The sequence below is a fragment of the Pelobates fuscus genome, chromosome 2, assembly GCF_036172605.1.
Source record: "Pelobates fuscus isolate aPelFus1 chromosome 2, aPelFus1.pri, whole genome shotgun sequence".
Classification (NCBI taxonomy): domain Eukaryota; kingdom Metazoa; phylum Chordata; class Amphibia; order Anura; family Pelobatidae; genus Pelobates; species Pelobates fuscus.
This window is the reverse complement of record NC_086318.1, coordinates 112,168,108-112,196,056: the sequence shown is the minus strand read 5'-3', so window position 1 is coordinate 112,196,056 and position 27,949 is coordinate 112,168,108. Positions and strand designations below refer to the sequence as shown.

Below are 27,949 nucleotides of genomic sequence, written 5' to 3'. Positions count from 1 at the left end.
TTCTGCAGCCTGTGCCCCGATAGTGTGACAACCAAGTAGAGTATAAGATTTATAGAGCTTGACATTATCAAGTATAGAGGTTAATGTTATTCGTTGTGTTTTGCTTGCACAAAAATGCAACCTGAAACAGTATTTAGTAAAAAGTCATTGTTTTGGTATCTGCATAAGTTAGAGTATCACTGGCTGATTACAGATCTGAAAGGACAACTATGCAAGTAGAAGAACTCATTGAATACAACAAAAGAGCCTGTGACTAATTAGGAAACCATTTCCTTTGAGAGGAGGACATGTAATGTACAGGAAAAAAACAATGATGCCTTGGTCAATCAAAATAAAAATGATTGCAAGTTATTTAAGGGAGATTTGAGGAAATAAAGCAGAACTTGCTAATTGTTTTACATCCTGCAATTTACTCTGGAGTTTAAAATCTGTTACCTTTTTTTGACAAGCAGAATGTAAATTGTAATATGTGTGTATGGGAGGCCATCGAGAGAGATTTGACCAGGGCCCCACTAGAAAAATACAAATGTCCAAATTCAGACATCACCAAAAATAGACATTTTTGAACATCAACACTAAAAATGCAATGTTTGTATGTTTACATTTTGGCCCCTACAATGTATCTATGCCAACACAGTTGTTTAGATTCAAAGAGTTTCCTGCTCTCCACACGAGTGACTCAACTAAGTATTAAAAAAGCTGATTGTTTTATGCAGTTATGCAGATGTGCTTGTTAAAGAGGTTTTCATGTTGTCCCTGTTGGATTGTATTTAGAGTTACTGATAAATCATTAAATATGCTCTCCTGAGCTATCTTCTGGTTCCATTTATTTGTTTAATTTATCGGTTTGTGGGTATTTTATAGCAAAGAGTAAAGAAAAAGTCTTGAGGAAGACCTACTCATGTGTTTATTTCTCTTGATTCACAAGCTTTTTGAAGTTGTTTTTAGGGGGGTGGAGCACACTGGGTTTTTAGAATATTTACACGAAGCAATTTGATTCAGATAAAGACTTTAAATTTTAGAATATAATGGCATCTAGAACCTTTTAGATATCAGTTGCATTAGTTTAGACTTTGCAGGTAGTACTACATAAAATAAACTATAAGTTCCAGAGCTGATATAATAATACAGTACACAACCTACTTCCATTTAATATTAAAGTTACTGTTTGATTAAACAATAGTCGCGCAAAATACTTTCATTAGTCCCTGGCCTTATCTTATAGTTAGGATAGCTTTATGCCCATCACACGCATGCTTAAACTCCCTCACGTAGTTAACCTTCACCACTTTAGCTGGAAGGCTGTTCCATGCATCTACTACCCTCTTAGTAAAGTAATACTTCCTGATATTATTTTTAAACCTTTGCACCTCTAATTTAAGGCTATGTCCTCTTGTTGTGGTAGTTTTTCTTCTTTTAAAGTCTCCTCCTTTACTGTGCTGATTCCGTTTATGTTTTTAAATGTTTTATCATATCCCCCCTGTGTCATCTTTCCTCCAAACTATACACCTCTTAATGCTTCTTCTGGCATCTGGTTCTATCCTTAATGGCCATATGTGTCACATGAATTCAGGACAGCAGGTCAGTCATTCCAACATTGTGTTCTCTTTGACTCCGACCTCTCCTTCACGCCTCATGTTCAGTCTATCGCCAAATCCTGCCGCTTCCATCTCAAAAACATTCTGTGCATCAGACCCTACTTAATGCCAGATGCAACTATGGTGCTGGTCCATTCCACTTTCATTTCTCGCCTTGACTACTGTAATCCACTTCTCAGTGGTCTTACGTGCTCCCACTTGCACCGTTACAGTCCATAATAAATGCGACGGCGAGGCTCTTCTTCCTGTCCACCCGCACCGCCCACGCCTCACCCTTCCATTAGTCCCTACATTGGTTTTCTGTAAGATATAGCGCTCAATTTAAAATTCTGGTTCTTGCTTTCAAATCTCTACATAATGCTGCTCCCACCTATCTATCCTTCCTAATACACAAGTATGTCCCTTCTAGGGCCTTACACTATGCTGAAGACTTATGTCTATCTTCTGTCCGAACTCCCACCCGTGATGTTCGCCTTCAAGACTTCTTGAGGTCTGCACCATTCCTGTGGAACTCACTTCCCTCCTCCGTTAGATGCTCACCCAGTCTCCACTCCTTCAAAAAATCATTAGAAACTCACTTCTTCATAAAAGCGTATCAATTAAACTGTTAATATCTCCCGACTTATTCCTCTCTTGCAACTGTCATTAGTCTAATACTATCCTTACCTTTTGTGTCACTTTACCCCACTCCTTCTAGCATGTAAGCTCATTGAGCAGGGCCCTCAACCCCTCTGTTCCTGTGGGTCCAACTTGTCTGGTTACAACTACACAACTACATGTCTGTTCGTCCACCCACTGTAAAGCGCTGCTGAATTTTTTGGCGCTATATAAATAATAACATAATAATAACATAATAATCTGCAATGACAAACTCCAGGAACCTGGACAAAGGTTTTCTTAAAAGCTTTTCATGCGTTCTTTCATGACCAGTAGAAAAATATGGGGGCATAATGCAGTACACAATGCTCGAATGTCATGTATTTTCTCTGTTGATTTCTTTCTATCTCTGTATAATTCAGGAATGTGGGCTTACACTTCTAGTTTGCAATCAATTTCCCTGTAACAAATAAGAGATCAGATCTCTTTTTAGTAATTTCTAACCTGCATTGGAGCCAATATATTTATTTTTTTTCTCTTCAAATTATGTATTACTGTTTAAAATGTAGAGTCTTCATATATGATTACAACACAAAGCAGTAAATATATAGAGCAGAATGTTACAAGTGATTACTAAGAAGAAACACGTTATCCACCTCTACTTTTGCTTCCGGTGATAAATCAGTCTTCTGCCATGGCCATTCTTTAAAAGGTCACTTTTTGTTCCTTAGCCTCATCTAGTGGTAGATCATATGTCCATATGATATATGTTAAATGCTATTTGAGCAAATTGGAATATGTCAGTCTATGATTTACTCTAAGCACCGTACGGAGCAGAGTGCCCTGGCGCCCCCCATGTAAGTAGTCAAACTGTGTTTGGACACCATTTAAGGCAACACTCCCCACCTCCCCTAGAGCTTACAGCTGAAACTCTCAGTTAATGAGCTAGGCCTATACTGCTTATGGATGCTCCTAGGCAGCAAACGTCTGGTCTCTAAACAGCTGAAAGGCAGTAGGGAGTAGTGCTTGGTGGTCCACAGGTAAGACATCAAACTGTTCTAAATTGGTTTGACTACTTCCAATGGGCTGGCACCAGTGGACTCATGACAGCATAACCACAGCAGTGTACTTGGATTGTTCTTTAAGATTTCAGTTCAACAGAGAGGCAACGAAAGATACCTTGGACTTAGGGGGCGGGATGACGGAAGGCACGTGAAGACGTGCACGCTCACGCCGTGAGGGGAGGAAGCGGCCTCATGGAGGGGAAAAAGCCGAGCGCCTAACGGGATCCGGAGAGTGAGGGAGAGCGGAGAGTACGGCGGACACAACACAGCACCGTAGGATTATCAGCTCCGTTTGTATCAGCTCCGTTTGCTCCGCTTGTATTGTATGCTGGCTCTGCGTGTGTATCACAAGCTCAGCTCGGGCACGGAATACGGAGCGGCAGAGGCGGACGAGGGTCAGTCTAACACCCTGAAGCTCGCCCAAGAAAGAAAATGGGAGCTAGAAACGCTGGAAAATTATTTTTGGTGGGGCAATAGCCGATAGCTGAATGAAGATCTGACTGCGAACTCTAAGCAGTCTTTTCCGTGCAGGACACCAAGCAACCATAACGGTCAGTAACTTTACTCATATAAGTACTCTGATTTGTATATATGGTTCATGGTGACCAAAAAAATAAAATAGGCAAAGAAAGTTACATATTACAAAAGGAAAAAAAAAGAAAGTAATTTAAATCTGAGGTGGACAAGTGAGTGGGAAGAGGAGAGAGGGAACACAGTGGAAGGAGGAAAGAAAGGGGTAAGAGGAAATCATGGCGTCAAAAAAAACGCAAGAAAATAAAATGATATTAAAATCGGACAAAAAAGGACAAAAAAATGGAAAAAGACTATCTAATAGTCATGAAAGCACAGATAACTCTGTTCTAGAGCTTTCTCTCTCAGCAGCCACGGTCCCAATCAAAATACCATTAGAAAAAGAGACGGTCTCCCTCTCAGAACTAAAGGCTTGCTTGGAAGAGGTTTCAAATGATATAAAGAAGGAGCTTAAGGAGAAATTCGCAGATATTAAGACAGATCTGGCTATGCTGGATAATAGAATTCAAAAAATGGAAAATACAGAAGAAACAAGAGAATTTCAAATGAAAGAGCTGAAAGACTCACACAATAAGACATTAATAAAACTCAAAGAAATGGAAGATAAGGTCTGTGCAATAGAAGACAGATCAAGAAGAGCTAACTTGAGAGTTAGAAATATCCCTGAAGAAATCGCGGACAATCAACTAAGGGATTTTCTAGGAGAGTTCCTAGAACATCTAGGAATACAGAAGACACAACAAGATTCACAGATCATCAGAGCTCATAGATTGTCCCAAAAGAAACAGGGTCAGAAATACCCTAGAGATGTTATTATTGCGTTCCAGTCATACGAATTAAGAACTCAGATATTTTTCACTGCAAAAAACACATCTATAGCAGAAGAAAAATTTAAATCTCTGAAAGTCCTAAACGACCTGTCAGCTACCACAAGGACAAGAAGATTAGCGTTTGGCCCTATCTTTCCTGCTCTGAGAAGACATAACTTGAAGTTTAGATGGAACCCACAATCAACCTTGTTTATTCTCTTTAAGGACACATGGACACCTTTTGGCACATTTGAACAAGCAACAGAATGGTTAAACACTAACGATTTAGCATAGAGACTTTTTTTTTTTTTTTCCCTATGGGAAATAGGTTTTTTACAAACTTAGCTGCACTCATGCTTAGAGTAGAGGTTAAAATATACTTTTGTAAAAGGTTAAAAAAAAAAAAAGGGTTTCTGTGCGCAGATAGATAGCCACTAAGCTCAAACACGGGGAAAATGTTTTCGTTAAAATAAGGATTAGAAAACCACAACAGTTGGAAAAAGGGGGAAAAGGAGATGACAATAGAAGTAATCTATAGGGATAATGGGATTTTTGATATTATGTTTTATTTATTTATTTATTTATTCTATTTTTTTTTTTTTTTTTAACACTACACGGTATCAGAGATGGAGGGTAGCAACCAGAAAACAATGGAGTGTAAATAATGGATATGGAAGTAACTATGCTATAGTAAGTCACTAAAAGAATAAGGAGACACTGCATAAGGTTTAAGAATTCATAAGGTCACAAATTAAAGATGTGAAATAATATAGAACTTCAACAGGGAAATGCACTATCTCATTAGATATGAGAGTTTGAAGATAATTTTTTTTTTTTTTTTTTGCTGTACACTTTACATAGTGATATGAAAGAAATGTGAAATAGAGGGAATTAAATGTAAAGGAAAGGGAAATGAGGAAAAGCTCAAATGCATAATTGACACTCAAGTATACAAAGGGGCTATACACTAATGGACGGTTATATATATATGCAAATAAGGTGTACTTTTTTTTTTTTTTTTTTTTTTTTTTCCCTTACGAATAACAGGATTCTCACAAATCAAACTTTAAAAGATAAGAGCCAGCTCACTTCTAAATCAGAGGATAAAATATATTAGAGTAAAAGGCTAGTAAAAATTTTCTCTATGTACAAGTATATTGCCACAAAGCTGGAACATGGGTAACTCCATGTCAAAAGGATAGAGAGAAGGAAGAAAATGGAAAGAAAGAAAAAAGGGAAAACCATAAAGCTGGGAAAGAGGGGAAAAGAGATAATAGTGGAAGTAAAATAGAGGAAAAGAAAATGTGATCCTTTAAATTTTGTCTTCTGAATGTATAAAAATGGCGTTTATAGAAATATGAGATGTAAGGGAAAATTTAATATAGGAAAATGAACAAATACTAATAAGCATGAAACAGTTAAGACTGGTGATATGGAAAGGCAAAAAGAAAAGGAAAGAAAAATATAACACAAAATAGGGGATATATTTATAAATAATGAGTATGTACATAATGCTTTTTTTTTTTTTTTTTTTTTTTTTTTTTTTCTTTCTTCTCCGTTTCTCCTCTCACCCTCTCTCTCGTTCTCCACAAAGAGAGATTATGAAGAAACTAATTGAGGCGATTTGGAGCAGTCCCCACTAAGGGAAGCTGCGTTCCCCCCTTAGGGTCCCTGAAAGGTACCCAGACCTTGGATTACAAGAGGTTATCCAAGAGTAGGTTTTAGGATGAAAGATTATGTTGTGACTGTATGTCTGAAGTATGTAACATGGAAATGGGTATTGCTCTCAGTATGGTTAACAAGAAGAAAGGGATATGGTTAGATTGATCTCTATTAACGCGCAAGGTTTAAACTCTCATGTGAAAAGAGGGTTTTTATATGATACTTTGATTAGAGAGAACATCAAGGTGGGATTCGTCCAAGAAACTCACTGGCGACTCAATGATAAACGACTATGGCACTACAAAAAGTTCCCTCTTCTCTACGCGGCCTCCCTACCGGGGAAGAAAAAATGTGGTGTAGCAATCATTTTTTCGAAAGAGGTGAACTTTGAGTGCCAATATCAGTTTTTAGACCCTGAGGGCAGATTCATTATTCTGGTCGGGCTGTTAAATGGGACGATATACACATTGGCAAACGTGTATTTGCCAAATATACGTCCAACTAAGTCGCTGACAAAAATTTTAAGGATAATAGAACAGGTGAAAAAAGGGAAACTGATAATAGCAGGAGATTTTAATTGCATAATGGATCCTATAATGGATAAGCAGCTGGGCCCCAACCAACTAATGGATAAAAAGTTAATAAAACAAGCTGCAGAAATGAATAGAGTGCTCAAAAAATATGAGGTATATGATTGCTGGAGGCTAGTCCACCCAAATGACAAAGAGGTAACTCATCGATCTATTCCTCATAAATCAGCAGCAAGAATCGATATGATTATGGGAGATATTAACCTCTCTAAGGCCATACATTCAATAACAATTAAAAAAAATACCTGGTCTGATCACGATTTAGTAATCGCTGATGTACTAGATGTGATTAATAAGTGTCCACCAATATGGAGACTGGATGATAAGCTATTAGAAAAAAAGATGAATATAGAATATATAGCTAAACTTATGGACTTATTCTTTAGAGAAAACTCAATGGAGGAAATATCTAAAGAATGCTTATGGTGCTCTTTTAAAACAGTCATAAGAGGCTACTGGATAAAGCTAGCCAGCCAGCAAAAAAATAGCAATCCTAAATTATCAGACCTCTACATCGAGTTCTATAACCTATCTAGTTTAAATAAGAACAACATATCTATGGAAAGAACAGAAAAAATTAAGATTTGTCAAAATAAAATAAATAAACAGATTGAGGATAGAATACAACGAAATCTAAAGAAACTACAAATTAAATTTTACTATAAGAATAATAAAGTAGATACCATGTTAACAAATAGATTGAAAAAACAAAACGTGGAAAGGAAAATCTCTAAATTAATTGAGAATGGTAAAAATATTATAAATCCTGAAGATATTGCAGAGACGTTTAAAGGTTTCTATGAAAAACTATATAACCTAAAATTAAACCCACCATCAAAAGCTCTGGAAAGATACTTTTCAAATATAAAGCTGCCAAAAATTTCGCTGGAACAAAGAAATGAACTAAATAAGACCTTCACCACGATAGAAGTAGAACGGGTAATAAATAAGCTGGTAAACAAAAAAGCCCCAGGGCCGGATGGATATTCCAACCAGTTCTATAAAATCTTTAAAACACAGATCATCCCTGTTCTAACAGATACATTCAATGAAATCTCTATAAAAGGACATGCATCGACGGATTTCTTAAGAGCGCATATTAGCCCAATTTTAAAACCAGATAAACCCACAACAGATATCGTCAACTATCGTCCAATATCGCTTATAAACGTAGACGTGAAACTTTACTCGGCTATATTGGCGGATAGGTTACAAAGGGTGCTTCCATCTATTATTAATATAGACCAGATAGGTTTCGTGGAAGGGAGACACTCAAGTAACAATACCCGGAGAATATTAGAGATACTAGATTGGGCAAAGTCAACGGACACGCCCCTGCTAACCCTGTCGGTTGATGCTGAGAAAGCCTTCGACAGGGTTGGCTGGGACTTTCTAAAGAGAGCTATGACGCACTTCGGTTTTGAAGGCTGGTTTATGGGAGCAATGGGAGCACTCTATTCGAATCCATCGGCTAGAATAGTGGGAAGAGACATTCGATCAGAATGGTTTAAGATACAAAACGGAACCCGACAGGGCTGTCCGCTCTCCCCTTTATTATATGTTTTATCCATTGAACCTCTAGCCTGCAAAATAAGACAAAATCCATTAATAAAAGGAGTATGTATTCCCAAGGACGATTTAAAAATATGTCTATATGCAGACGACATACTATTGACCATCACTGAACCCAAAATATCCTTACCCACACTAATGCTAGAGTTCGAACAGTATAGTGAAGTGTCGAACTATAAACTAAATATAAGCAAAACAATGTCTTTAGCAGTAAATATAAAAGAGGACGAGCTACAAAATTTAAGACAGACATATGCGTTCAATTGGGTAGTTAAAGAAATCTCATATCTGGGCATTTGGCTGACAGCCGATGTGTCCCACATAATGGAAAATAATTTTTTAAAAATGCTGAAAGAAACAAACAAACTTTTAAAAGACTGGAGATCAATTGAGATATCATGGTGGGGAAGGATCAATACAATCAAAGCTTATATTGTTCCAAAATGGATATACCTATTTCGCATGATCCCCCTCAAAATACCAGTGTACTGGCTGAACATGATACAAAGCAGTTTTACAAACTTCATCTGGAGAGGTAAAAAACCCAGAATAAAAGCCACTACGCTAGCCAAAAAAGCCCAGTCTGGGGGGATGAGTTATCCCTTGATATCTCAAACATATCAAGCAATTATGACGACACACGCTTCCAATCTACAAATTGTAGATATCAAGGACCAGGCGTGGTACAAACTGGAAACACATAGGGAGGGGATAAATAATCTAGAAATACTGCTATGGAACAATATCGGAAAAAATAAAAAATTTCCAAATCTAAGATCCACGATTCTCTCTCAGACACTGAGCGAATGGTATAGACTAAAAAGAAAGCTGGGGTTTAACAACAAGATACCAGATACTGTATCCCTTAAAACACTAGAACTCATAATGCCAGATATGAACTTGTTAAACTGGCATAAAAATAAAAATATTCAAATTAAAGATCTATATGTAGATAAGCATCTAAAAGAGTATGTGGAAATATCTGACATGCTATCTCTACCTCCTAGAGAATTATTTAATTATTTTCGAGTTAAAAGCTTTTTGAAAGAATATGTACTAATTATAGAAGGCGATATGGGTACTCTGATTGAGAAGGTCCTCTCAATCGAATCTGCTAAAAACAAATACCATCCAACAATGGAACTACTAAAAGATATAGATGGACCAGATATTCCTACAGCTTTTAAAAAATGGGAAAGAGATTTGGGTATAGAGATTCAATATAAACAATGGTGTCACGCGTATTCAAGAGTAAAAAAATTCATACACTGTTTAAATATATTAGAAAATTTCATCAAAGTAAGCCATAGATGGTATATGGTCCCAAGTAGACTCAATAAAATGTCCCAGAGTAATCCCCCCAATTGCTGGAGATGCTTCCACACGGATGGCTCTATGATGCACATCTGGTGGAACTGTCCCAGATTAAGGTCCCTGTGGGACCTCTCATTCAAACTAATATGCAAGGTGGGAGACACTTGCCTGAGTAATAAACCTGAAATAGCATTATTACATTTGTATGGAACAAAATTAGACAAAAAAGCAGAGATTATGGTAATTCATAGCCTTTTGGCGACTAAATTATTGATTGCTAGAGCGTGGAAACAAACATTAATACCAAACATGCAACAATTGAAAAACCAAATAATTTCACAAATGGAGATGGAAATGGGTGGGATCTCACCAAACTTGCATTTTAAAAATAAAACTAAGGACCTCTATCTGAGTCTTATCACGGATATTAAAAGAGCCATAGTTAATTAAAAAAGTGAAAGAGAGGAAAATTTGAGAGAAAGATAAAGGAGGCGGGATGATGTGCCCGTAAAGAGTGAACCTGAGCGTATAAACTACCTTTTTTTCTATATGTATGTATGAGATATATGAGGAAACCCAAATCCCACATAAATGCATGGTATGAATGTTATAGATGTAAGAGTAATAGTGAGAGTGTAAGTGCAAGAGCAGGAGGGGATACAAAGACCCAATAAGAAGATTACAAGGCTGAGGCATTCTAGAGTCTATCAGCGTAATAAAGGATAATAACTTCTGAACATCTATTGTTGAATAAACGTAACTATCTGATAGACTTAGCTTAGCCTGGAAAATTATGGTAATACTGTATGGGGATTTAGGGCCTAATAACTATTGGCGAAAAACTTTAAACCTCAGTAAAAGATGTATGAGACGTATTCCATAACAACTGCTGTTTTGTCTGTTTGTAAATGGTTCCATGGATGAACCTATACATGTCTATTTGTATTTATTGTATTAAAAAAAAAAAAAAAAAAAAAAAAAAAAAAAGATTTCAGTTCAAGTTCAGACAAAGGACTGAAACACAGAGTTTATTAGTATCTGTCAGGAATGGAATGGGATCCAACACGCAAAATGTAGACAAAAGGTAACGTATACCGGACCTAAGAATGGCCAGACTAACGTTAGAATAACAAAGTGTAGTCAGAGTCAAGCCGAGGTCAAGGAGTACAGAGATCAGGTTAAATGAGAACACTAAAGCCGGGTCAAAGGAGAATAGAATGAAGAGTAGTCAAAACGGATTCGAAGTCAATAACCAGAATACAAAATACAGATAAAGCACTATACGGAACAATAATGAACCACAACAGGGCAATAAACCTTGCCCTCAGAGTCTTTTTTATACTGTGGCTCGTTAGGATGGTAGCTATGCCGCCAAAATGTCAGAATCCGAACATTTCGGCGGGCTGTGACATCATTAGCATCATGACATTGACGCACCCGCGCCGAGTCATTAAAGGGGTTGGGGCTATCTGGGCTGGCGTGAAAACCGCTGGAGAACAAAGAGGGATGCTGGAGTGAATCCTTCTCATCCTTTAAGAGGTGAGAACCAGGGGAACATCCCTGGTCATCACAGAAGGTACCCTGACAGTATCAAACGTAGACAGCAGGATGATGGTGAGCAAGGCACTTCTAAGGGAGTCTGTAGAAAAGACCCTTAAATGTCTACTCCTGTAATGCCACTCAGTGCATCCAAAGATTCAGTGTGGGATAATAGCATTGTTGGTGACTGTGGTGGAGAGGTTTAAAACTCTGTTCTTCCATACAAGTTCAATGAAACTTTGAGTGATTTAAGAAAAAACCTAAGACTCTCATAAAAGTCAATGTTAGCCATTGATATGATCCCCTTTATCTTTGTATAGCATCTAACCTTCGTACTGTGGTTGCCCACTGGCAGAAAGCAAGATGTGGAAAATGAGCACATAATATCCCACTTATACATATTAATATTATTAATATTATATATTTATATAGTGCCAACAAATTCCGTAGCACTGTACATATCAACCAATATTTGTACGAGCTCCCCTAGTAACAACATACTGTTAACTACACTGCTTTTATTGTTATTTTATATGTCTTATCAAATAGTGCTGACAGTCAGCCATTGCGAGCCGTGCTGTGTCCTCCCTAATATTCTACCAGTCCTCAAACTTTGTGGATTTCATCATATTAAGTCCCACTTACAAACATAAGCAAGAGAACCAAATATTACAATGGCAATAATGACCAGGACAGGGCATTAATCATGCCCCACGAAGAGTCACTACCACTCCCCAAATGTTAGTATTTATGAAACTCTATTTGTTGCCAGATGTTAGGTTTGCACAAATGAGTCTGTAGAGGGTATTATAGAAAGAAAAAAAGAAAAAAACAACAACCAGAGCAATGTATGGTTTTACAATATACTCCAATCGAGATTAAAATGAACAGACATTGTTCCTTTGTTCAACTTTGTTAAAGTCAAATCAGGTAGATTCTATGCTGATAGAAAAATTAGTAACATATGTTCGTATCAGGAACAATATTGAAACCATATTGTAGCCACTAGCTTTAGCAAGCCCTTTAGCAATTAATACTTTCCCTGTATGTATATCCAATGTGTAACTCTTATATCCTCGTATCCTGGCCTCAGCTTTGTGGTTCTATACAACCTGTCATCTACTCCTGTTCCGGTATACCTGGATGGTCCACCTAATGTCATGTTTCTCTTGCTGGAACATTGGTTGTGTGAACTTGACTGCACCAAGAAGATTTCAGCAAAGAACACACTTTTCCTTTACTTTCAGGCAGCTGTTAGTTGAATTCTTGAAGCCAGACTTGGACAATAACATGAGACTTGATGCATGTGGTAACCAATTTTATTCTCTCACCTCTTACCAATACACATGGCAGGAAGTTCAGAAAACCACCCCACTTCTTTTATGGAATCAGTGCACATATCAAATATCCAACACATCAAATATCCAATCTGTCAGGCAAAGTACCCAGTGATGTTCTTAAAGGACGTACTAAGCAAAGCGGATTTAAGAATTTCTTTGGATTTAATGGTTAAGAGGCCAATTCCAATTATTTCCGAAACATCTGGAATAGTAGTAGGCAAAATGATTTCAAAGATTACTAGTGGGCAGCAGCCAGCCACATGTGAAGTACATTCCTGAATGCAAACAATTACAGCATCCAAACTGTGCTATGGATAGTTATTTCCTATTACCTGGCAAGTACATCACAAAATAAAATTATGGGCATTTATGTTCAGATGATATACCCAATGCCCCCATGTTTCTGAAGCTTTGAGAATCTATAGCACAAAAACTGACAGTAAGATGTGTATATTATCTGACAATATCATTTGAAAAACCATGGGAACCAAAAATGGGTCCCTTAAGTAAATTCCTTTTAATAGGAAGATCTGCATGGTAGGTTAGCCGTCCGTGGATTCCAGATGATACATTGTATTGAGTATCCGCAGAGTTGAAAGTTATTGTGTGAAGTACAGGAGATTCTCTCTTGGAGCAGGCAAAAGAAAATCTCACATGTAAAAAAAAAAAAAAATAGATATGTTCCTAAATTACCAGATAAAATGCATTAGTGACACAGAAGTCAATAATCAGAAAAGTCTGACATGTAGCAAAATTATTTGACTATGTTTTTTTTTTTGTTTTGTTTTTTATTTAAACTATTGTAGCAAAAAAATGTATTGTTAAATGATCTAGTGGATGAAGAACATGGAATAATATATTTATATACCTTGTAGTGACCATAACAGACCAGTTAGTGATCGCCAACAGCAATGGTTCCATGTAGGCAAATTATGTGATTGACTCAAATAAGTGCACTAGACATTTTCTACAAATTAACCCCCAGGACAAGGAGTTAGGAGAATACAATGAAATAAGGACGCTTATGGCATGTCATCTGCCATGACAGGCTTAAGAGAATGCTGGTGGACTAGATAAAGGTTGTTTTTTTGTAGGATAAGAACAAGCACTTTGGAAGCACTAAGTATTGGTCCATGTCCTACAGAACTCAATGCATACAATTTATGTTACCAGAAGGGGATGAGCCAGCCAACCCTGAAATGATTAGTAGGAGAGTGAAGAAAGACAGAGCAGGACCCCCAGTTACCACTTGGGACCATTATACATGAACTTAAATTGAAAGCCTGTTGAATGATCTTTCTTATTTAAAAGTGTGAAGCGATAAATAAAATTGCATTAATCTGTTTAGATCAATTTGTCTGTCTGCACTGTTCCTCTTTCTACATGTCAATTCTAGTAAAAAAGGAACTCTCTAGAACATCTAAGAAGCATTCTATGCTGAAACACAATGCTGTTTTCACTTTTGGGTAACCTGATTAACAAATATGAGCGCATTGTTGCTGAGACACAATGTAATAGTTTTATATGCTATTAGTTAAAGGACCACTATAGGCACCCAGACCACTTCAGCTCAATGAAGGGGTCTGGGTGCCAGGTCCCTCTAGGGTTAACCCTGCCTGTTGTAAACATAGCAATTTCAGAGAAACTGCTATGTTTACAAATGGGTTAATCCAGCCTCTAGCGGCTGTCTCATTGACAGCCGCTAGAAGCGCTTCCGCGCTTCTCACTGTGATTTTCACAGTGAGAAGACGCCAGTGTCCATAGGAAAGCATTGAGAATGCTTTCCTATGGACTGACTGAATGCGCATGGCTCTTGCCACGCATGCGCATTCAGCCGATGACGTCGAAAGGAGGAGGAGAGTCCCCAGCGCCGATGGAGCCCGGTGCTGGAGAAAGGTAAGTGTTTAACCCCTTCCTCCAACTTCAGCCCGGCAGGAGGGGGGCCATGAGGGTGGGGGCACCCTCAGAGCACTATAGTGCCAGGAAAACGAGTTTGTATTCCTAGCACTATAATGGTCCTTTACGGTATTGTACTCTATTGCAGGGCTTCGCAAACTTTTATGGGCCGAGACCCACTTTTGAAAACGGTAATTTCTCGAGACCCACACGCTTTTAATGCATATTTTAAAAATGAATAAACTTGGCACATCATGGCAGTTTTAGATGCATAAAATTGGCACACCATGGCAATCAGTTTTAGATGCATAAAACTGGCACGTCATGGCAACCAGTTTTAGAGGCACACAATTGGCACACCATGGCAATCAGCTTTAGATGCATACAATTGGCACACAATGGCAATCGATTTTAGAGTTATACAATTGACACACCATGACAACCAGTTTTAGATGCATACAATTGTCACATCATGGCAATCTATTTTAGTTGCATAAAAATGGTAAACCATGGCACTCAGTTTTAGAGGCATACAATTGGTGCACCATGGCAATCAGCTTTTGAAGCATAAACTAGGCACATAATGGCAATCAGTTTTAGATGCATACAATTGTCACATCATGGCAATCTATTTTAGATGCATAAAATTGTGCACACCATGGCAATCAGCTTTAGAGGCATACAATTGACACACCATGGCAATCAGTTTATATGCATAAAATGGGCATATAATGGCAGCTTTAGATGCATAATATTGGCATACCATGGCAATCAGCGTTAGAGGCGTACAACTGGCTCACCAGGGCAGTTGGCTTTAGAAGCATAAACTAGGCACATCATGGCAATCAGTTTTAGAGGCATACAATTGTCTCATCATGGCAATCAGTTTTAGATGCATAAAATTGGCACACCATGGCAATCCATTTTAGAAGCATACAGTTGGCACACCATGGCAATCAGCTTTAGAGGCATACAATTGTCACACCATGGCAATCCGATGGATAAAATTGTCACACCAGGACAACCTGCTTTAGATGGATAAAATTGGCACACCATGGCAATCAGCTTTAGATGTATAAACTTGCCACATTATGGCAACCAGTTTTAGATGCATAAATTTGACTTATCATGGCAGATGTAAAGGCATTATTTTGATATATCATGGCAGTTTTAGAGACAGAAACTTGACATATCATGGTAGTTTTATAGGCATAATTCTGGGATACAGGAGACAAAGTGTCCCCAAAAGCCAACTTACAAGACTGAGACGAAAACTGTAATGACAACCAAGTTTTCCTTAAACAAGCCAAAGAGAAACTAAAAGAAAAAAACTATAATGAAAAACAAATGGACTTATTGCCAAAATAAAGCAAGTAGATAGAAATCAATTATTACAGTACCATAATCCGAAAATGCATAAAGACATTACTTTCCCCATTGTCCTAGCCTATAACAACAAAATCTTTAAAATGAAAAAACTAATTAAAAACACTGGTTCATCCTTAAAGAGGATGACATCTTAAAAACAATTTTACCAGACAAACCAAATATTGTATTTAGGGGTGCCCCAAACCTAAAAATGTGCCTTACCAAAAATTACACAAAAAAAAAAACTGGTTCCAACCCCTCTTTTTCCTTTTTTAATCAACATAATGGTTTTACAAATGTAAAAATTGCATAGCCTGCAGGAGCACTAAAAACGTTTCTACCAAGCTTACTACCTTTAGATCTAAGCACTCACCTTGTGAATACTACATAAAAGACTTCATTACTTGTAATTTCACAAATGTCATTTATGTATCGGAATGCCCTTGTAAATTACTGTATGTTGGCATGACCTCGAGAAACTTGAAAACCCGTATTACTGAGCACTGCAGAAACATAAGAAAAGGCTTCATTAACCACTCTGTGTCTAAACACTTTTTAACTCATAACAAAGATCCTAGTCTTTAAAATTTTATGCAATAGAGAAAGTGCCTCCCCTCTGGCGAGGTGGTAACTTCCCAAAACCTATAGAGTAAATACATGAACTGGGTATTTAATCTTGGCACCTTGGCACCACTAGGATTAAATGTAGCCTTTGATCTTTTTAATTTCCTGTAAAAATATTCTCAATATGTACTTTTTATGTATCAGCCATTTTTGAGTGTGTCTACTTTTACTTCTATTTGTTTTTTAAGGAACTTCTGAACTGAATTAATGAGTCAATTAACCAGATTAGCTTATCATGTGTTTTTTATATCACTTTGTATGTTACTGGATTTTGTAATCTCACATTAATTGATTATGTGTGTATATAAATGTTTACTTGTTGTTGTGGTGTTGGCTTGATAAAGACCTGAGTAAAAGTCGAAACGCTGCGGATCCTTTAAAGCTGCTTTGAACGTATCACACTGATTGCCTGAGATTTTTTCTTTATTGTATATTCTATCGAGTATGCTGACCCATGCTCAGTTAGCACCCTGTGTGTTTTGTGATTGAGTGCAACCCTCTTCTCTATTGTTGATACTTGTAATGATGTCACTAATTGTAATGCTCTATAAACAGGATAGGCCCTTCATGCTGTAACGCTTTGAAAAAGCCTTGCTAACAGGTGTTTTAAAAAGCATTTTTGCTATATTGTTTTTATTCAATTTGTCTCCAATATAGATAGCTATTTTATGCTATTTGGAGACTCCTAGCCTATCCTTTTATATATCTAATCGCTTTTATTGCAAAGAACCTGACGACATGCAAGGAACATCCTTGGGGGGGATTACTCCACCTACGCCTTCTATACTGAGCAACATTTAATTTGATCCTTGCTTGTGAATATACCTCTTTTTTATTTCCAGTTACATTTTGGACCATATGGAGAGCACTATATTGTGTTTTTATCCCCCCCCCCCGTGCACTCAGCATGCTCGTTTGTTAATTCGCTGCTATTGGTAAAGGGACATCCCTACACACCCTGAATATGCCTCTGGGAGTGCATCAAGACCATAATCATATCCACACACGGGGATTGTGCCAGGTGCATATATCTGGAGCTGAATATAAGCTCCAGAAAATTTTTCATTTTGGACCATACGGAGAGCACTATATTGTGTTTTTATCTTGCCCCCCTATGCACTGAGGATGCTGGTTTTCTGATTTGCTGCTATTTGGTAAAGGAACACCCCTACACACCCTGAAGACGCCTCTGGGAGTGCATCAAGACCATTATAATATCCACAGATGGGGATTGTACCATCCAGGCTCATATATCTGGAGCTCAATATAAGCTCCAGAAAATTTTAGGTGCACTTTTCCCCCTTTTTATTATTACCAGCAGTCAAATATACTACACTATATCTGTGTCCTCTCTCACCTTTCTTTTGCCTTTAGCTTAAGAAGACCACCATTTTCCACACCCATAATTCTGGGATATCTTTTGGGTAGTTTTAGAGGCATAATTTTGCCATATCTTGGCTGTTTTAGAGGTATAATTCTGTGATATCATGGTAGTTTTAATGGCATCATTTTGGCACGTCATGGCAGTTTAGAGGCATAAACTTGACACATTATGGCAATCAGTTTTGGAGACATACAACTAGTTACTCACAGACCCAGGCAGAATCAGAAGCACTGTGTCCCTCTCTTTCATCCAGGCATCTCACGTTGAGTATCCCAGTGGTAGATCCCCATCTGTCGGAGAACTCCAACAATGCTATGCCAGCTGGGGATCTACCATTTGCCCACCGTTGCAGGGTTGTATTTGCGAGCAGAGTTTGAATGTAAGTATGGTTTTGTATGAAGTATATGTGTGGATGTATGGGTGTATTTGTATCTACTGTTGCCATTGGAATGTATTATTTGTATTATTATTATTGCCATTTATATAGCCCCAACATATTCCGTAGCGCTTTACGATATTATGAGAGAGGGGATTTAACTATAAATAGGACAATTACAAATAAACTTACAGGAACAATAGGTTGAAGAGGACCCTGCTCAATCGAGCTTACATTCTATATGTACTGGTGTAATGTTTGCATCTGAATGCAGGGGTGTTTGTATGTAGTGACGGATTTTAAATACAGGTATGCTTTTGTGTGTAGTGTTTGGTGTTTGAATGAAGGGGTGTTTGTATACAATGTTAGTGTTTTAATACAGGGGTGTGTTGTTGCTGCAGTGCATGTTTAGTGGATGCAGTCTGTGCATATTGTGTATATAAAAATATATACATATACACAATGTGTGCTTGAATGTAAACATGGTTTTGTATGGAGTATGTGTGTGAATGTTGGTGATTGAATGAAGGTGTGCATTTATGTGTAGTGTATACACTTCCACACACACTGAAACAGATACACACACACATACAGAGACACACACACTGACACACATGCAAATACACAGACACAAACACGCAGATTTACACAGCAATACACCCAATGACACATAGTTACACACACAGGCACATATACACAGACACTCATGTAGACAGATACTCAGATACACACTGACACACAAGGACACACAAACACACACACACACACTGACACAAAAGGAAACACAGATACAGACACACAGAGACAGGAGCTGAGGGTGACAGCGTGTGTGGGGGCGAGGTGATGGTGACTGTGGGTAGGTGTGGGTGACAGCGTGGGGAAGGTCAAGGGGACAGTGTGAGGGAGGTGAGGGTGACAGTGTGGGAGAGAGGAGAGGGTGACATTGTGGAGGGGAGGTTAGGGTAAGAGTAGAGGGAGGAGGTGAGCATGACAGTGTGGGGTCATGGTGACTGTGGGGGAGGAGGTGAGGGTATCAGTGGGGGGAGGAGAGAATGGCAGTGTGGGAGAGGTGAGGGTGATAGTGAGCAGGCCAGCCATAACAATACTTTTTTGTGAAGTCCATGGTGATCCAGTGGGCTCCTCTCCTTCCTTCCTCCCAGGTGGACCGGTGGCCTCGGCCCTTGCCTCCACCGGCTGCAGACCATGCAGAAATGGTTTTGTAAGCTCTGGCGCGTAAAGTCTCAGAGTGTTGCTGTGGTAACCCAAGGCAACGCTCTGTGATTGACCGAGCTCACTGACAGCTGGCGGAGGCAGAGCTGCAGACTGGAGCGTGCGCAGGGCTTTCTCCCTGTTACAGAGGAGCCCAGCAAACCAGCTGCACACATTGTAAGCTACTGGGCCCCCTCTTGCTGTCGGGCCCTCAGTCATGGACTGAGGGTTCAATGGCCCTGGTTTGCATGGGTGAGTACGACCCACCAAAAATCAGCCAGCGACCCACACTTTGGGAAACCCTGCTCTATTGTATTTTTACATTTTATTTCTTATTTTTATATGTACCCCAATAACCCAAACTGCAAAGAAAACGTCTTATTCCCTTAACAATGGATTTTTTTTAAATGTTATAATATATTCATTAATAAAGAAAAAGTTGATTTGATGCATGTCACTATTTTACTCTCTTTTTCTTCTTTGTCTTGGTAAAATGGAAGCATTCTGTTTAGATTTGTTGAAGGTTTCATAATATATTATTTTATTTTTAGTAATACATGTTTCTTTAATTGTTTTGCTTTAACACACATCTCTGTAAAGTATTCTGATATAAGAAAATCCAAATTTAAAACTCTTGTTTATTGACCCTCTGGGTATATCGAGATCCTAACATGAAAAGCTCTATCTTCAGTTAGATCTCAGAGCATTTTGGAGTTAGATTGTCATCTTTAACTATGTCAGATGAATTTGCTTCAGGAAATGTTCTGGATATAGTTAAAAAAAACTGTATCGAAACTTGGTCAGAGATCATAACTCAGGCTATTTGCCAGTTTTCTCATTTCACTGTCTCCAGACATTTTATTGCATGCAAATAACCCAAAGTTTGTCTCCCTTAAGGTTATTAGAGGGGGTCTGGGTGTGGTAGTGACAAAGTTTACAATGTACATACAAAACATATATACCAGTTGCACTTAAACCATCCCTCCTAACAACTTCTATACACGTTATCTTTTTCCTTGTAAAATATAAATGGAAACCTTCTGTATGAGACAAACGTTTGATATGTCAGTGGGCTGCATTAAATGTGTTCTAATCATAGCGTTATTAAAGTTATTGATCATTATTTAGGAGTGTTTGCATTGAGCAATACTTGGACACTTGTAGACTCTCATATCCCACAACAATAAAAGGTAGCTGAAAAAATAAATAGGCCCTGTGGGTGGACTTAGGAGCGGGCCCTGGGAGCCCAGACTTTGAGCTGTGTCAGGGGCCCCAAAATTTCTGAGGGTAGCCCTGTGTACGCATGGCTTTGTGAATGAGCACACAGGATATTGCGGGATGATGATTGCGCCGATCACACAGAAGTGCAATGAATGTATGTTTATATTTATCATAATTATACAGTTCACCCCTATAAGAGCTCGTGGTATACTTTAAACTGGGGAAAGGCAAAACTAATTGTCACTAACCCAAAGGTTACAGTTCTTCCTTAAAAAAACAATTTTATGCATATTTATGCTGTAGTGGCGAAGTAATTTTTGCTAATCAAGCTTCAAACAATGTTTTTGTTTTCATTGATGATATTTTTCCAGAGTCCTTTATTTGAAAGAAAATATTCTATCGCGCCTGGCCCATTTCCAAGCTTTGATTTTCACATCCAGAAGAAGAAATAGTTTTAATTATTGTGTTTTGTCTCTTGCAGTCGTAAATCAAGAAGGACAACCTCTCATTGAAGGGAAACTTAAAGAAAAACAGGTCCGGTGGAAGTTTATCAAACGATGGAAAACACGCTATTTTACACTGGCAGGAAATCAGCTTCTCTTTCGCAAAGGGAAATCTGTGAGTGTTCTTGTACAGTTCATTTCTTTTCCATTGTTGTTTATTTTATTCCCCCCTGAAGGTTTTAATTATTCTTCATCCTCAATTGTACAGTATAATAGCCCGGAGCCAGAGATTTCTGGACTTGTTTGTTTTTTGATCTGTGGGGCCATATCTTTTCTTTACAATAATGAAACCCGTCAACTATGGTTTAAATCGGTCTTCAGGGTGATGAGAAGACTTGAACAGTTCAGTACATTTTGTTCAGTTGAGATGAATTGGAAATGGAATCTGACCAAGTGTTGCACAGCACATATATGGAATTAAACTTCAAAGATCTGACATTATATAGCTGCCCGAAACAGAAATGTAAATGTCAAATAGCAAATCACGGAACAATTCCTGCATTCTGTTAATATATTTATTTCTGCATATTTGATGAACACATTTTTGCTAAATTATTATTTTTTTCTGAAAATGCAGCTTTGTGAATCTGAGAATATGTTTCGTTTGAGAATAAAAAAAAATTATTGCATTTGTAAATTCTGTCAGAAAGACAAGATTAGAAGCTCTAAACAATACTAGCTGCCCCGACCAGCCCTACTAGGTGTAGCCTATATAAAGTGTGCTCGTGTAATGCTCTCACATGGACAGAGAATACCCCTTTCAGTTTATTATGGATTTCTCTTTGGTGTCCCCAGGAGCGACAAATCAAAAAACAATCCTAGCTTGTTTGGACAGGAGCCTCAAATCCGGACTGTGCCGCCAAATCCAGGACTGTTTCTTATGATTAAAGTAAATGACGTGTTCAAAGGGAGGCCTTCGCACAATTTAAACAATTTAATATATTTTTGTCAGTGTATTAACATTGTAGCAAAAAAACATTGGTAAAATATACAATGGCCTTTTACTTTAAAACTATGAAGGACAAGCGCTCTGAAAAGTTATGAAATTGTTGCACTTTTTCTGCAATATAGAAAATAATGAACATATATTTTTTTTTTTTTACAGTAAAGCTTTTTTTTATTAAATTGACAAATTAGCAACAGAACAAAAGTGCAAAACTGAACATTCAAGGTTCAATATTCCAATCAAAAGTGTTAATGAACATACATATTATAGTCATGGTATCAAGAGAAGTTCAAAACTTTTTGTTCTATATGTTGGTGCTCGGAATCAAAGATCAGTTATACTTTTGATGGAATAGATGATTCAAATCCTTCTCCTATGTCTCCGTATAGAGAAATAAAATAGGGATTTTGCTGATTTTTAGGTGACATACTACAGGTCTAGTGCCTGCTTTCATCCTGCTAGCACTTCTCAACTAGATGTAACGGCAGCTCACTGAGAAATGTGAATAAAAAGCTGCACATGCGCAGCAAGACCACAGAAGTATCTCAGTGAAACCCCTCTGAATGATCAGTTCACCAGCACAGACCAAATGTCTGTATGTCACAACACGTGAAGCTGCACAGCACATTACAAGGCAGCAAACCTACTAAAGGTAAAGTAAGGAGTGATAGAAAGGTGTATTACCGGACCTTAGAGTGGTGGAATTAGAAAGTATCAGGGGTTGTTATTCAGACCGTGAGCAAAATCGAACAAATAATAATGAACAATGGCAAAATAAAAAATAAAAAACAAGCTAGTTCTGGTACACCATACAGGAACAGAAGAAATCATCGTTAGTACATAGCCAGATCTGCACACAGGAATCAGAACAGAATGCAACAGGGTCAATAACATAGCCAGGTTGGCAACAAGAAACCAAGATCAGGAACAGTGCAATGCACTTCAGCTCTGATACCATGAAAGTGCACTGTGACATGGAAATACAGGAGCATATATAGGCCCTTGTATTGTGGATGACACAAGTGAGTTTGGTCCAATCATATGTGATACAACATGGGTTATGCTAATTGTGCTGCTTTAAAACATTACTGGAGATTGGGTGCCCCAGACTCCCTGCGTTTTCTGTAGTAGGAGCTAGAGGATTATTTGTGTGGAACCCCAAACAAATGTATTGTTTTGGTGATGCATATCCAATTAACTTATATAAAGGGGGACATAGTGGGGAACATAGTGGAATAGGTAAAAATATGGGTCAAATATTATTTTAATGTTATACTGCCTAGTCATAAAATATTTGACTTTGCCTAAATATTCAGGTCTTGAAAGGTGAGCAGGTGTGTGTAGGTATATTCATATTGGGGCTGAGGCAATCCTGTGATGTTGAATCTTTTCATGTGGGAGGGTGAGTGTATATGAGCTCCTAATGAAAAGCTTCGAACTCTCCTGGAGGCTGCAGAGAGGTGGGGAGAGGCATGTGGGGGACCGCAGGTAAGAAGTCAAACCAGTTTTTGACTACTTAGTTTGGGGGGTACCAGGGCACTCCTGGCAGCATAACCATTTTAGAAAGCTGCAATGATTATCATGTTTGGATTGTTCCTTTAAGTGCAAATAAAGAAATCTTGGTCCCCTTTTATGATCTTAGTGAGGCAAATCCTGTCTGCTAGGGGTTCCATACAGAGGGCAAAGAGTAGGTAGTACAGTGGGAAACCACTGATAAATTTCCTTCTATGCACTTTTTGCTTTTGACCGATATCTTGCACATATCAACTATGAGAGAATGGGAATCATAAAGAGACTAAACTGCTTGCACGAAGGGCACGCACTGAAAAACCAAAACAGCAGCGAATCACCACCAAAAGTCCCAGTCAACTTTTTCGAAAGCTTGTTCAGCATCCAAGGAATGAAAAATCAGCAGAGCTCCACTAACAGACACATGGCGGTCAGAAATCTCGTAGTCTGGTACCTCTCTTACATCATGAAGCTCACTTGGTCTGGACGCATTAGCCGGGGTAGCATTGGTTCTAATCTATTCGCAGGATGATCTTTTTTTGTCAGATGTGTAGTTATCCAAAGACCTCATTACTTTTAATTCTAGTACTGCTAAGACTCTATAAACAGACATCCATCACAGCTGCATTACATAGTTTGTTAAATCTGCTGTAACTCATGCTACTGCAAACCCTTTATTAATTTTCGAAGTCCCTCCACGCGAATTAGTGATCCGGTAATTGATCTTATTTTCTGGATTACTCATTTATTTTAACCTTGAGTCATGAAACAATGCGAACCCCAAATTAAATTAATTAGCAGGCTGCTGTGTCATTACTCACATTCCACCCCATCCTTTTGCATCACAGTACAGCCATATGACTGCCAAGAAAGTGAGTAGAAGTGGAAACTTCAAGGGGGAGCAGTATGAGATAATAAGCCACTTTTACATAGCATGAGGTATTGCTGCCGAATACTTCTAAGTGGCCATGTGCTTGATTATATTACTGTGCATAGCCCCCAGGAGTTTGATGACTGCTGGTTTGGAGAGGAGACATTCCAAGAAATGTAAACCGTATAATTATGAGCTTGATCCAAATTTTTCCCTAGAAATTTCACAATTCCAAATATGTCTCTTAGCATTTATTGAGCATAGACATCATATTAATAATGAAAACAATATGAATGAGATTCTTTACTTATGTATAAGAATACCCTGATTTTTGTTTCTTGATTACACCCTAAAAGGAAATAATAAAGTTTACCAAAAACAGTTCTTGAAATTAAATTTTGTTGCACAGTGTGGATTCGCCTCAAGCATCGCTATCATAGGCGTGCGCAGCCTATTGCATTAGGGTGTGCACCCTAAAGCACAAACACACGCTGCATGTATATGTGTGTGTGTGTGTGTATATATATATATATATATATATATATACACACACACATACATACACTGCTGTGTGTGTGTGCTGTTAGTGTGCTGTGTGAGGGTGCTGTTAGTGTGATGTGTGGGTGAGGGTGTTTGTGTGTGTGTGTGTGTGTGTGTGTTTGTGAGGGTGCTGTTTGTGTGTGAGGGTGCTGGTAGTGTGCTGTGTGTGTGAGGGTGTTTGTGTGTGTGTGTTGTCCCGTGAGGGTGCTGTTTGTGTGAGTGTTGTGTATTTGTGAGGGTGCTGTTTGTGTGTGTGTGTGTTTGTGAGGGTGCTGTTAGTGTGCTATGTGTGAGGGTGTTGTGTGTTTGTAAAGGTGCTGTGTGTGTTTGTGAGGGTGCGGTTAGTGTGTTGTGTGTGTGAGCATGCTGTGAGGGTGCTGTATGTGTGCTGTGTGTGAGGATGCTGTATGTGTGTAGGTGCTGTGGGTGCTGTATGTGTGTGTGTGCTTTATGTTTGGAGGGATTGTAGAGGTGGGGGCAGATTAGTAAATATCCCCCCTCCCTTCTGACCTTATGTAGGGAGCGGGGATTCTTGCTGCCATGGGCCATCCCTGGTGGTCCAGTGGAGAGTGAACTCTAGCCTGCGGGGCTAGAGTTAACTCTTGCGAGATCTGAGCGTTGATATCGCGAGAGGAACCTGGCGGAGCTGCTCTCTAGAGCTCCCTGGGTCCTCTCCTGACTCCCTCCATGCTGCTGTGGGCCGGTGAGGTAGATCTTTGATCTCCCCGCCAGCCCATGGAAGCTTAGAGCAAAGCCGGCACTCAGATAGCGCCGGCTCTGCGTGAGCCGACAGGGGAGATCTACAAGTCCTGTGGAATAATGTGTGGGAACTCTCTCAAGATTCCCACCCCCCCCAAAAATAATATACACTCGTGTGTGTGTGTGTGTGTACATATGTATGTATGTATGTATGTGTATATATATATATATATATATATGTGTACATTCACACACTCACAGACACATTCACAGACACACACTCATACATTCAGACATACACTCACAGACACACACTAATACATTCACAGACACTCATAGACACTCATACACTCAGACACACATACATTCACAGACACACACACACACTGACACACATACACACACACATTCACACACGCACATTCACAGAAACATTCACAGACACACACACACATACAGACATACAGACACACACAAATTATTATTTTTTAATAAAAAAATGTCCACCCAGCCTCCTGAAGGGAGCTGGCGTGGACTTGTCCCTGGGGTCCAGTGCCTCTCTCCATCTCAGCTGCGGCGAGGGAGCTGTGCGCTCTCTGCTTCCTCTTGCCGCGCGGGCTGTCTGCTGTAGCTGGGAGCCGAAATATGACGTCCCGGCATCAGCAAACGGCGCGCGGCGAGAGGGAGCAGAGAGCGCACAGCTCCCTCGCCGCGGCTGAGATGGAGAGAGGGGGGGATCCATCACCTCTTGCCCCCCCTCCCCTCCCATGACAGGGGGAACACGGGGGGGAGGAAGGAGGGCATTTGGGGGGCGCGGAGTGCCTGCAGGAACGGCGTTCCTGCTCAAAAAAAAGTGCAGGAACACTGTTCCTGCAGGACTCAATCCATAGGCGTGCCGCGGGGATTAGGGTGTGCCTAGGCACACCCGGCACAACCCGTGCGCACGCCTATGATCGCTATGCTAAAAACTACAAATGCCAATTTGCTGTGCCAGCAATAGGCAATCTCCTCTTTTAACTCTTTCATGATGGATTATTCCAAGTATCTGGTGAGAAAAACAAGTTTGGTGTTCCTTAGACTGTATTATCACATATTCTCATAAATATTAAAAGGACCCTGTAGGCACCCAGACCACTTCAGCTCATTGAAGTGGTCTGGGTACAGTGTCCCTATTGCCCTTAGTGCTGCAATGTTAAACATTAAGAAACAGACCTGGTGGGTCAGAAAGAGTAGGGCGCCCCCTAGTAGATTACCATATATATATATATATATACAGAAATAAAACATAGCTTTTAATAGTTACTGTAATAAAATACTCATATTCATGGTAAGAAAATTAGGATAACAAAAGTAATTAAAAATAGGTACAGATAGGTGAAATAGTAGTTCCTGGGTGGGATATATAATGCTACATGCTACATGTGGGTGGGAATGCTATAATATCAGGGAGAGAAATAGTATACACTTGCAGAAAGCATAGAAGTCTATTACTAAGTTACTATATTGCTGAAGCTAGTCAGGAATCAAGGCTAGAATGATACAATGTAGATTGTGCCTCTGCTGCTGTAATTAACAAAATCTCATATAGATGGGGTATGGGCACGAGGTGGGAAGATAGAAATAAAATTAGAATCTCCCCCAGTCAGATGAACAATACACCTGGTAACCCACAACCTCCAGTAAAACGAGACGCACTCCAGATCATCTGAGCAAGAGAATACTGACTAGCTGGCTAATAAAACTGGACCAGCTGGAACACAGGCACCTATCTAACCTCTCTACCTGCTACCTGACACGTGTTTCGGCGCTGCTAAACGCGCCTTCTTCTGAGGCTATATATAGTGTATACTATTTCTCTCCCTGATATGTAGCATTATATTGCTACTTCCTACCCCATTAGATTCTTTAAGTAACTGTTAGGGGTTTTTGTTGGGAGAGCTAATAGCAACTTATTATCATTATTTTTTCTATTTAGGACGCAAACATTACTATGAGGAACTATTACTATGTAGAAACGGATCAAGCACTGTAGTGGGATTTTCTTTCTTCTTGTCTAAGATTTCATTAATCTTTCTTAAGTTATGCCTTAAGGTTATATATCCCACCCAGGAACTACTATTTCACCTATCTGTACCTATTTTTAATTACTTTTGTTATCCTCATTTTCTTACCACGAATATGAGTATT

The 27,949-nt window shown here is 38.9% G+C and overlaps 1 protein-coding gene across 1 annotated transcript in view; it reads left to right on the top strand.

The window, feature by feature from the left end:
• Nucleotides 1–27,949, top strand: part of VEPH1 (ventricular zone expressed PH domain containing 1) — a 446,092-nt gene that overhangs the window by 395,885 nt on the left and 22,258 nt on the right. The window contains exon 13 of the mRNA XM_063442580.1: nucleotides 21,176–21,312. Coding sequence (XP_063298650.1) covers nucleotides 21,176–21,312 — 137 coding nt within the window. The remainder of the gene's footprint in view (nucleotides 1–21,175; nucleotides 21,313–27,949) is intronic.